The following is a 12,337-nucleotide window of genomic DNA, read 5'->3' as shown; positions in this document are numbered from 1 at the left end:
ACTTGTTGAGGGACCTATGGTCAGGCTGCTCCATGGAGGACAGTGTGGTAGGTCCTTTGGACCATCACACCTTTAGCCAAGCTCGGCTTCCTACTTTCTTTGTATTTCTGGGGAACAGTTGTCTCTTAAGCACCTGTTGCATGTGGGTACTTGTTTACAGGATGATTACACATGTAGTATTCTCTCCATTTTCATGATAGCTCTGTGACATGGCTGTATTACGCCCAAATTTCTGAAAGGGGGCGATGTAGCCAGGGAGACTGTTTCAACCCAAACATGAGATCATGACAAAATTGCAGAACCATGTTTGAAGCCAGGTTTTCAGGCACTCAAAGCCTAGTTCATATTTATACTTCACAGAGGTTTCTAGAACAGTGGTTCTCAACCTCCCTAATTCTGCAACCCTTTAATATAGTTCCTCATGTTGTAGTGATTCCCCCAACCAGAAAAATTATTTTTGTTGCTACTTTATAACTGTAACTTTGCTACTGTTATGAATCATAATGTAAATATCTGATACATAGGATATCTGATATGCAATCCCTGTGAAAGGGTCATTTGACCCCCAAAGGGGTTATGACCTACCGGTTGGTTCTAGAAGCATCAGCTAATCACAAATAGCATGTTCACTTTAATGTTGTATTAAAGTGCAAGAATGCATAGCTTTAGGAGAGTGGAGTTTAGATCTGAATCATTTAGACAGGGCTTCACTGTGAGTTTCTGTTTAATCAGTGTTTATTTCTAGGGAGTGAGCTTAAGTCCTGCTCACCACATTAATCTTAAATGATTTGTCAGAGCAGAGTGGAGCGTGGTGGAGACGTGTCCTGCAGAGGTGACAGCCTGGATTTAAATCATAGCCCCACTGATTACTGGGCTCTCTGAGCCTCTCTCTTCTTCTTGAGCTGGTACAAGAATGTGTCCTGTAAATGCCAACTACCTTCTAGGTGTTAGGCAATATGCTAAGTAACTGTGGATGGCAGTTGTTTGGTGTAGTCATTTGCTAGCCTAATTGCTACTTAGAGTCTGTATAGCAGCAGGGGCTGTAGCCAGGCAGAGGAAGTTCCTAGGGTTTGAGAAGGTGCACTCACCACTACTGGTGGTACTCCCATGCTCTGGGAACTGGAGCCAATAAACTCACATCAACCCTCTTGTTATCCTCCTATTACAGGTGAGGGAACTGAGACTCAGGGGTTAGCCAGGGGACACATAACACCTAAGTGGCAGAGCATGGGTCTAGCCTGATGTATCTTACTCTGGAGTTTGTGTTATGTGCCTCTCAAGACAAACAAGGACCTCACAGAGTCACACTCTAAGTGACAAAGGCCAACAAATAATCCAAAGCCCTTAATAGAAAATTAGAGTGAAACACTCTAAGATCTAAAACTCATTGAGCTCTAGTGTAGTGAATGCTGCAAATGGAAAAGCCCCACGTGTCCTCATTAGCCACAATTAAAATCCAGCCATGCTAGGAATCCATAGAATTACCTTCAAGCTGTATGTAGAGAGTATAGCCAAACATCCATGGGTTTCGTGCTTAAAACAGGGCTGGAGATCCAAGACTTTGCTGCCTGTGCATATGGTTTCTTCTGAGGGCTCGCTCCTTCTCTCCACATGATCTTCCTGAATTCCCCTTTTTATTAGCCACCAGACAGACTGGATTAGAACCCACCTTCAAGGCCTCCTCTTAATTTATCTCTTCAAAGGCTCTATCTCCAAATATCGTTACACTTTGGGATAACTTCAGGTAAGTTTTGAGATTTAGAATTGACTTTTACAATGGTTTGATACTTAAGTGAACTAGATATGGTGGCTCACCCCTAAAATTCCACAGCAAGTGTTCTGCCAGTACGTGTGTGTGTGTGTGTGTGTGTGTGTGTGTGTGTGTGTGTGTGTGTGTATGCATATGCTTATGTATCACTCATGTGCCTATTGTCTGTGGAAGTCAGAAGAGGGCATTGGAGCCCCTGGAACTGAAGTTAATGAACTGCTGTGAGCTGTTGTGTGGGTGTTGGGAATGAACCGTGTCTTCTGTAAGAACAGTAAGTACTCTTCACCCCTGAGCCATGCTTCAGCCCCATGGGTTAATGCATTCTGCATGTGAAAAGAATGCAGTTCTTGAGATTATCTAAGAGTATCTCTTCCAAATCATATGTCAAAGCCTTAAACTCTAGTATCCCAAAGTGTAATGATATTTGGAGATAGAGCCTTTGAAGAGATAAATTAAGAGGAGGCCTTGAAGGTGGGTTCTAATCCAGTCTGTCTGATTGGCCAGTAGCCAGGCAGGAAGTATAGGCGGGACAAAGAGAGAGAGGAGAATTCTGAGAAGTGGAAGACTGAGGCAGAGAGACGCTGCCAGCTGCCACCACCAAAAGTGAGATGTAAGGTACCGTTAAGCCATGAGCCACGTGGCAACTTATAGACTAATAGATATGGGTTAATTTAAGATAGAAGAAGTAGACAACAAGAAGCCTACTGTTACCATACAGTTTGTAAGCAATATAAGTCTCTGTGTGTTTGCTCGGTTGGGTCTGAGCGGCTGCGGGACTGGCCGGTGAAAGAGGTTTGTCCTGACCATGGGCCAGGCAGGAAAACTCTAGCTACACCTTACTAAATCCTCTTTATAAGTGTATTTCTACCAATGGTCTCTATTAACATCTTACTAAGCCAATGTTCCATAGATTATTGTTGGGAAATATTTGTCAGACTCAACAGATTATGCTAAATCATTTCCCTAAAGTCTAGTCTATTCCTCATAGATATTAGAATCATGTATTTTTTTTTTTTAAATTTAAATATGAGTTCACTATGTAGACCAGCTTGGCCTCAAACTTGAGATCCTCCTGCCTCAGCCTTGAGAGTCCTGGGGTTTGTGGGTGTATCTCACCACATCAGCCCTGTTGATTCTTTTCATGGCATTTGTGTACCTATGTTTCAAAGGAAATAGCTAGATTTATGTCACTTTCTTACAATGAACCAAGCAAGTTTTTAAGAGAGTAGGAAGGTGACCCATGGATGCCCCCTGAGTTCAGCTGTTTTCTTACACCCACATTCCTCTGAGCTAATAACGCTGACAGAATTGTGGTGAGAATTTTACATTGACCAGCTGCTAATAGAAAGGTTTGCCGTGGAACCTTAATTTTGTATTTTTGATGTTTTTGCTTCCCGTGGGCACAAAAGGTAAAGAGTGACCAATTATTTTACATATAAGCAAAGAAGAGAGCTTTTTATGTTCTTTCTAAAGAAAAATGTTCCACATGCTGCTTTTTCTCCTTCTTATAAACAATAGGGAGAGAAATAGTCTTGAGACACTTGAAAGTTCATGGAAAAAAGGTACCTCTTGAAGCAGGTAGGGTTTTTGCAAGGGGGGGGGGAGACATTTTCTGTTCTTGGCCAGCAGTTCTACCTTAGGGACATTTATTTCATCCACTACTGTATGAGAGAGACCAAGATTTATAGGTCTCTGATTTCCTGAGTAGAGACCATAGCAAATGTCTCAGCCACTTCCAAGTACTGCTCAAGGCAATGCACAGCACAGTAGGAGGGCCTCTTTGCCCCTGGATTTTAGTAGGCTGCTTTTTGTCTGTTCTGTTTCTTGGGTTTTTGTTTGTTTGTTTGTTTATTATTTATTGGTTTTGTTTTTTTTTTTTTTGTCTCTTTCAAGACAAAATGATAGGTTTGGGGTTTTTTTTTTTGTTTGGTTGGTTGGTTTGGGTTTTTTTTTGTTTTGTTTTGTTTTTTTTTTTGGTCTTTTGATCTTAACCCAAAGTTGGAAAACCTTTTCCTTTTTCTCTCCTCATCCCCTGACTCGCCCCTCCCCACTCTTCTCAAACCTTCCTTTGCGTCCACCTACAATGTGCAATGGCTGTGTATGAGCACCCTGAGCTGCTTCCAGCAACACAGCTAACTCCAAAACCTCTCAAAGAGTGACAGCCAGGTCCTCTTACTGCCCCTCTTTCTTGTTCCTCTGTGCTCGGAAGTGACTCGGGGCTTCCCTATGGGGCAGCAAACACAGGCGGTGCTGTGCAGTCCCCCCACTTGAAGCAGGGTGATCCCCAGAAGCCCTGCAGTGTTGCTAAGAAGTAGATTCAATCTGTACAGTGTGTGGTGCTTGTTTTTGGGTTTGGTTTTGGTTGTTGTTGTTGTTTAAAAGATAGGGTCTCACTCTGTAGCCCTGGCTGCCCTAAATAAAACTCACTGCAGAGATCATCCCGCCTCTGCCCCCCTTCCTGAGTTCTGGGATTAAAGGCATGCACCACCATGCCTGGCTTCAACCTGTGTTTTGAGATGAGAGGTTCACATATTACTGCTTTGGGCTGATAAAAGTAATCAATAGAAAGATCAGGAAAGCACAGGGAAGTCAGAGGCAGCAGAAAGGAGGGGGGGCAGTTTTAGTTCAATCCTGTATAGGTTTCTGAGCCAAATTTGATACCACTTTTCGATAGCACAGGAAGTCTTGGCAAATTGCTTGTTTACCAGCTCTATGTACTATCCATACATAAACCACAGACGTGATAGATCATTGCAAATGAACTGAGGATTTGGAAGCAGACACTGCTTTTACAGACAATTGATCTGTCCAGAAGGTAGCAAGACAATTGGACAAAAGTAATCTTTTTAACATACGATGCCGAGATAACTCTACCCACATCTAAGAGAATCATAGCCCCTCCTGTCACCATATAGAACTGCTTTAGAAAACAGGCATAAGTCCCTCAAAGATAAACAGAGAGCCACCGTATGCATTAGTGACTTGTCTCGTCCTGTGAGAAAGGAAAGTGCTGTCAGTGTTGGTTGGGGCTTAAAGTTCCGGGAGATATGGTGTATCATGGCAGAGTAGGTATGGCAGCAGAAGTAGGAGGTGGCTGACACATTGTCACAATCAAGGAGCAGGGAATGCTTCTATTTCACTATTTCTCCCTTTTTATTCAGTCTGAGACTGCAGCCCATGGAATGGGCTGGGTGGGCTTTCCTGCCTCAATTAACCTGATCTAGATAATCCCTCATAAACACGCTCAGAGATTTCTTTCTATGGTGATTCTTAATCCTATCAAGCTGTCAATCGAGATTAGCCATCATACCAAATGACCTAGCCATTCTACTCAAGTAGTTACACAAGAAAAATGAGACCGTGTGTCCTGATGAAAATGTGTTTAGTAATATTTTGTAGCAGTATTAGCTCATAATGGCCCAAACATGGCAAGATGAGAACCGTTGTCCACAAACTGAAGAATAGATAGATAAAATGCAATAGGTCCAACAATGGATTTACTCAGCAAAGAAAGTTGAGAGAGGGTAGGGAAGCAAGGGATGGATCCAGGAAGTCAGGGGGGAAAGTGAACGGTGAATGTGATCAAAATACATTGTATATACGTATAAAATTCTCAAGGATTAAAACATTGTATTAAAAAATAAAACTTCCATGGAAGGATTGTATGAGCCAGGCCTAGAGTGGGTACCCATCATTTCCCTCCCCCTGTATGTTTCATCCCAGTCCTACCCTTTACAGTGGGCTGAGATATAGACCCTGGGTGGGAACTAAAAGCTGTCAACTAGCCTTTGGGTTGAACAATATGGTGTCTGTGCATGAAGTTCTCATCCACACACTTTAAAGAGTTAGATCTCAAGGATATTTACCCCAAGATGGCATGCACGCCTTAGAAATGTGCCTGTCCCAGTCCCTACTTCATCATGAAGTCTTTTAGTACTTTTAGATGGCTATCAGGTACCCAGTCTGACTAATGATTCTGTCAGCAAGCCTGCGGCTTGCCCCAGAAGAAAGGTCTCATGTAGATTGGTCGTATATGACTGGTGGTTGTTTCCAAGCTGCATCCCTGCCAGAAAAGCTATGAGGTGCTGTGTAGGTTTGTGGCAGTTCCTAATGGGCACGCCTTTTATATAGTCTCTCAGCTTCACATAGCCAGCCTCTGTCTTGTCCCATATGCTCCCTCAAGAGGTGGCCTGGGGCATCTACCATGCCTGTTACCAAGTGTGACAAATGGCAATTGAGCAAGTAGATGAACTTGCAGGAACCTGTTCACTCCAACAGTGATGTAGCCTTCTGAGCTTGTGCTTGGAGCATAGCACCCTGCGTTTCCAGACCATGACACTCTCCACTTCTGCTGTGGAAGAAGCTGAGAACGTCTGGTTAGCTGATGTTAACAAGCTGTGAGCCTGGGCTGTAGGGTGCATTCTTCTGTTGGAGAGTTAGGGGAAGTGCAAAGAGGGAGACACACTAGCAGAAGTCCTTGGCCACTTTATCCAAATTGCTTCACATTCCAACTATGTGTCCTTGGGGTCTAAGGAGCTTCAAAAAAAAGGCTAAGATTTCTCAGAACATTGTCAGGATCCAAGACAAATGCCAAGACTCATCTGCCGGTGGTGACCCCAGCTCTTCTTTCTAGACTAGACATGAAGACTAGGAAGTATTCCTTATGAAGCATGAAAGCCAGGATCCAAACAGCACTTTACTTTTTACTTTTTACTTCAGGGTGATGTGATGCTTGCCAAAGCAGAGAGAAAGTGTCATTAAATAAGCTAATGTTGGTTGTGTGAACAGGTGGCTTGGTATAGAAGGACTATAAAGAAAAAGATAAACGAGCCCCTGCCTCTAATGCTATGAACATTAGTGTTTGCACGTTCTCGTGCGCTCTCTCCCTCTCTCTCCCTCTCTCTCCCTCTCTCTCCCTCTCTCTCTCTCTCTCTCTCTCATTCTCTCATTCTCTCATTCTCTCATTGTTTTGAAGCAGATTCTGATGTAGCCCACACTTACATTGAATTCTCTGTGTAGCCAAGGATGACTTTGAACTTCTGATCATCCTGCCTTTACCTCCCAAATGCTGAGGTTACAGGCATTAACCACCCTACCCCATTTGTAGTGCTGCAGATTAAGCACAGGGCTTTGTTCAAGTCAGGTAGGCACTCTACCAACCGAGCAACATCCCCAGCCTGTCATATCTAGATTTTGAAAGGCTGTAGCTAACCTAAGTTTTTTATATCATAAGTATTTTAAGGCAACTGCATGCATATAATAACAGACAAAACAAGTGCAATTATCTCCCTTTTTAAAGCAAGCTCAAATCTAAAATATTATACTTAGTGTTGGTTTCATTTTAGAATACTGCCCCTTTGCTCCAAACTGTCAACATATCTCCCTGTATTCCACCTACCAGCTGTCAATATACTGTACCCCCTCTGTACCCCAATTACCAAGTTGTTACAAAGCACTTATGTATTGCTATATGAAAAACAGTTACTTTTCAGGATAATTATTTTAAAACATAATTGGTTGAAAACAGAGTTGTTGTTTTGTTGTGAAATAACTTGATGCTGTAATTAGTTTATCTAAGTTAGAAACTTGACGCTGTAGTTTGATGCAGAAATGTCCCACAGAGGTCCATGCATGAAAGGCTCAGTCCCCAGAGTGGGTGCACTGGGAAGTGCTCTACAGCTGTATTAGGAAAAGCCTTGTTGTGTGTTGGGGATGGCATGGTGGGACAGTAGCCCCTTGATCTCTCTGATGTGTTTCTTCTCCATGAGTTAAACAGTTTCTTTCGTCATACGCTCTCTGACATGACTGTCTGGTACCCCTACAAAAGACCCCCACCCATGGGTCAGGTCTACCCAGCCTTGGTCTGAAATCTCCAAAATTGGGCCAGATTCAACGTTTTCTGTCTTCTTATTGTATACCCCACCCCTTTCTGTGGTGGAGGCAAGATCTTGCTATGTGGCCCAGGCTGGCCTTGAACTCCCTATCCTTCTGTCTCAGCCTCCAAAAGAGTTGAGATTACAGACATTCGCCACAGGATCAGACATTTTTCTCTTCATAAGCTATTCACACCAGGTTTTTTTTTGTTTTTTGTTGTTGTTGTTGTTGTTGTTGTTGTTATAGTGATGGAAAGCTAACTTGACTGCCATACTTGGTGTTGTACAGTAGCTCTTACTATAGCCTGATTTTTTTTTTTTAATCAGCACTTTCTTCCTTTCTTTTCAGACCTTTTCTCTTTCCAAGTCCGTTATCATGGTTCTGGTTTATGAAGCAAGGTCTACCTAACAAACGTCTCCCAATTCACCTTACATACGATATGTAGAAAGCAAAGTTCATTGTTGTCGTCTGCTTCTACCTCTTCCCTGCTCTTCTGGTTTCGCAGGCTCCTGAGATATCAGAACAGAGAAGCCTTTATCATTGAAGTCTGTCACCTGCCCTTTCGCAGAGGAGAGGAGTCCTGCCAGATGTTGTAGACTGCAGAGCCTGCCCTGCCCCCTCTCCCTGGCTGATAATATAGGACTTCCTTTTGACCCCTTTCCAAAGCTCCCCCACCGGCCATGTCATGCTTTCCTGAAATTGTTTCCTGCCGTTCTTCCCTTCCCAGTTCCCTCCATCTCACCCAGTCCCTCAGCAGTGTCTCTGAGGCATCTATTATACAGATTAATTGGTTATAATTACCACTGTCAACATGTCACGCCTCTTCTGTGAAGCTGCCAGGAGCTCCCTGCTGCCTATGGCAACAAGATGTCATCACGTCTCCTGCTCGAGGTCTCCCAGAAACCAGTGTGCTAGATATATATATACCTAGTCTCATTTCCCTTCCTCCCTGTGAGCCTTAAGAGCCCAGAGGCTTCTCTGAGCTTCCCCCATGAGTCATACAGGTTCCTTTTATGCTTAGAGTTTGTCCAAAGCCCAGCTGTACACTTTCTCTCCTGCCTGCTTATGTAGGCCAAGTCAGGTCTTTTCCCATCTTCAAGTTTATCCTGGTTACTCCAGGGATAACCCCATGCTGCCCTTTATCCATCCCTACACTTTCTTATGGTGTCCCGCCACGTAGTAGTAGTCACAGCCTCTTTTACACGGTTCTCTTGTTGTTCCTGGGTAATGCATTGTGTTCTCAATTATTGTGTGTATCATTATATATATACATATATGCTTATATACCTTACATATTTATGTCTGAATATATGCATATTTTGAAATGATACAGGGATCAGCCTAAGCTAGGCAATGAATTGCAAGTTTTGCTCTGCAAACAAAGGTTTTTAATTTGTCCTTTCTCATGTTTTCTATTTTTTATGTGCCTAATAACCAGCCAATAATGACTCCTGACTTATTAGGAGTTTGTTGAGTTTTTCAAAGCTGCTGTCCAGAGCTACAGGCAGAGCAGATATTTCCAGCATTTGCAATTTGGGTCAGGTCAGGGTTAGGGATCACAGCATCGTGCTTCCCTGTCTCCCTCATGTTAAGGGGATCTGAGGCTGCTGGGTCCATGTCTCCAGGAACTTGCCTGAAGAAGTTGGGGGCACATACCAACAGCTGGATTTGTGTGTGGGCCAATGGCTGGGTGATGGGGGACAGGGGTTCTTCTGCTGAGAATGGTGAGTCTTAGCAGGTATGACTCAGGAAGGGACAGAAGGTGCATTGACTTCATGCTTAGGATTTTCAGCACACAATGTGAAACATGAGCTAACCTGGCCTCTCGCCCGCCGTGCGTCCTTAGGCCAGCAACGACCTTGGTGCTCTGCTTTCTCAAGAACTGGCACAGGGCCCTAAGATTTAATCTGATCTTCAAAAAAATGTTTCTAGAGCCCAGTGGGTACTATATCTTCCTTCAAAATGTGGGTACGTTTAATGTTTTCCTGTGTATTATTTGAGCAACCTGAGCCACTTGCTGACTTTCCCATGGTCCTGACTTTCCTGGGGGCCACTCTGCATGGAGTCAGCCGCCCTGAGTGTGGTACTTTGGACTGTCTCCTCCCTAAGGCACAGCTCCTGCAGGTATTGCCCAGCTCATAAGCCTGAAGTGAGTTTTCTTTAATGCCAGCAGGACTAATTGCACCCTGGCAAAAATGGTTTGGCCTTCTCCACCCACTCTGGCACTGACAGGAATTGGCAAAGGTTCAGACAAAGGTGAAATTGACAAGTTCTGGCACACTTGTGAGCTCTGTGCCTCTAAACTGAACCCTCTTGTTTACCTCGTGTCCTGAATCCTTGTTCTGCCCGGAAATCCCACCCTTCAGAAAGATATTTGAGGCCTACAGTGTCTCCAGCATGCAGCGAAGCACTGTGCATCACTTCTGCAGAGTGTTACCTGCCTGGATTTGCTTCAGTGTTTTCTGATCTTTTCAGATGGATGGAAGTCTGCTTAGTTGAAGAATTGCCACCAACCACTGAACTGGAAGAAGGGCTCCGGAATGGAGTCTACCTTGCCAAGTTAGCCAAGTTCTTTGCCCCGAAAATGGTATCAGAGAAGAAGATCTATGACGTAGAACAGACACGTTATAAGGTAACCAACCACCCGGGAGCTAAATGCTTTTGGCTTCGAGCGAAGTGTCTTTTCCTTGACCTCTTACAGTCCTACTGTTTCTGTAAGGATTTGGGGGGTGAGGCGGGGGTGTCCTCGGTCTTTGGAGCCTGTTAACAGTCATCCCTGAGGCTGAAGCGCTTTCAGAGAGAATGTGTTCTGTTTCCAGGCTAAGGTAGGGAGGCCTCTGTTTGGGGGTTCCCAAAGTTTCTGCGGTTATTCCTTCATGGAGGTCATTTGTATTAGTGTTGATGACTATAAAATTAAGAGTTTGTCCTGCCTCCTTTTAAACCTCTGTCACAGTGTGCTGGTCCTCCCACTCTCCTGAAGGAGGAAAATATGCAAAATAAACTCCTCCCTGGGGATTCATAGTTAGTGGTTGCTGGGAGAGGAGAGGATGTTTCTCTCCGGTAGTGTGACCACTGGTAAGTTGCTCATGTACCTTAACTAGTCCCTCACCCATGTTCCTGTAGTAACTCTGGATTCATAGGGTCACAGACCAAAGATGAGACATGAAAATAGAAGGGGGGACTGGTTGACAAGAGGGAGGAGAGCAATGGGAGCGGGGGGAGAGAAGGAAATAGGGGTGAATATAATCAAAATACATTATATAATTTTATGAAAATGCCATCATGAAATCCCTTAGTCCAGTGGTTCTCAGCCTTCCTAATGCTGCGACCCTTTAATACAGTTCCTTATGTTGTGGTGACTCCCCCCCCAATCATAAAATTATTTCATTGCTACTTCATAAATGTAATTTTGCTACTGTTATGAATTGTAATGTAAGTGTCAGATAGGCAGGATATCTGATATGAGATCCTGTGAAAAGGTTGTTTGACTCTCCAAAGGGGTCCTGACCCATATGTTAAGAACCACTTACTGCCTTATTATATATCTTTAACATATGCTAATAAAATGTGGTTGTTAAAAAGGTTTCATCCAACAAATATTCTTTGAACTTGTGGTCCTAAAGACTTAGGGCAAAATGATATTAAAAAGTCAGATAGGAACATTTTTCTATTTGATGTTTAAAACAACCACACACACACACACACACACAAAGGCTAACCTTTTTGTACATAAGTAGTTTTTAAGAATTCTTTCATGACTGATTTAAGAAGAATCAGAGAATAAATATTGCTGTTACCTTTGGGGAGGAGGGCGGGAATGACCCAAAAGGATGAAAATGCTCTTATTTAAACTTGAAAGGAGTAGATAGAGTTAGGGAGACAAAAATCAGTAAATATCAATCTTATATTAAAAAAGAATCTTGTTCTTTCAGAGAGATTGAAAGATTTACAGATCAAATGCTATTTTCTTTTAAGATCACTGGAGAAAGGGAGGGTAGATGATGTGCAACTGGCCGTGAATGTGTAACTATAGGAGCCGGCTGATAGATAGTGGAAGTTCACTCCACTAGCCTCTTCTTTGTGTTTGAGCTTTTCCACTAAGAGGGGGAGGGGAAACTGCAGACACCAAGCTGAAAGGTTCCTTCCTGTGTTACAGATGTATCTGCAAGAGCCACCTTAGAACGTGTCTCAGAAGATGCCATAGCTTGTTCTCTACAAGTCAGTGGTTCAAAGCTCCTTGGAAACTTGATCTTCCTTTTCTTTTCTTTCTTTCTTTTTTTGTTTTTTTTTTTTGTGTGTGTGTGTATATGTGTATGGTATGTGTACATGTATGTATGCATGTTTACATATATACAGGTATATATGGGGGTAGATGTGCTCAGTGGAATCTCTGGACAGCAGCTTTATTTTTGGAGAGAAGCTTTTGCATGATAGAAATTCTTAGTTTTCTATGTGATCATAAAATTTCACATTAGAGTCTTTTGGGCTTTGATACGGTAACAAAAAGATAAACCTCCATGAGTAAATGATACGACTTCCTGTTGTTGAGTGCTTTGGGGCAAGAGCACACTGTATGGATTCTTCAAGGATCCCTAAATTGTAAGATGACAATAAGGATGTTTAACATGAGGGATGCCCCCTAACATGGGTGTGACGCTTCGGTGTGCCACCTGGAAAACTCTGAGTTCAGAAAGC

The 12,337-nt window shown here is 43.2% G+C and overlaps 1 protein-coding gene across 1 annotated transcript in view; it reads left to right on the top strand.

Moving 5' to 3' along the window:
* Positions 1–10,121: 10,121 nt before the first annotated feature.
* Iqgap2 (IQ motif containing GTPase activating protein 2) overlaps positions 10,122–12,337 on the top strand; it is a 139,636-nt gene continuing 137,420 nt past the window's right edge. Inside the window, exon 1 of the mRNA XM_036207454.1 lies at positions 10,122–10,274. Coding sequence (XP_036063347.1) covers positions 10,122–10,274 — 153 coding nt within the window. The remainder of the gene's footprint in view (positions 10,275–12,337) is intronic.

Source organism: Onychomys torridus, chromosome 15 (assembly GCF_903995425.1).
Source record: "Onychomys torridus chromosome 15, mOncTor1.1, whole genome shotgun sequence".
In the NCBI taxonomy this organism is placed as follows: Eukaryota; Metazoa; Chordata; class Mammalia; order Rodentia; family Cricetidae; genus Onychomys; species Onychomys torridus.
Note: the sequence above shows the minus strand (reverse complement) of the source record. Positions and strands in the feature narration are given on the sequence as shown.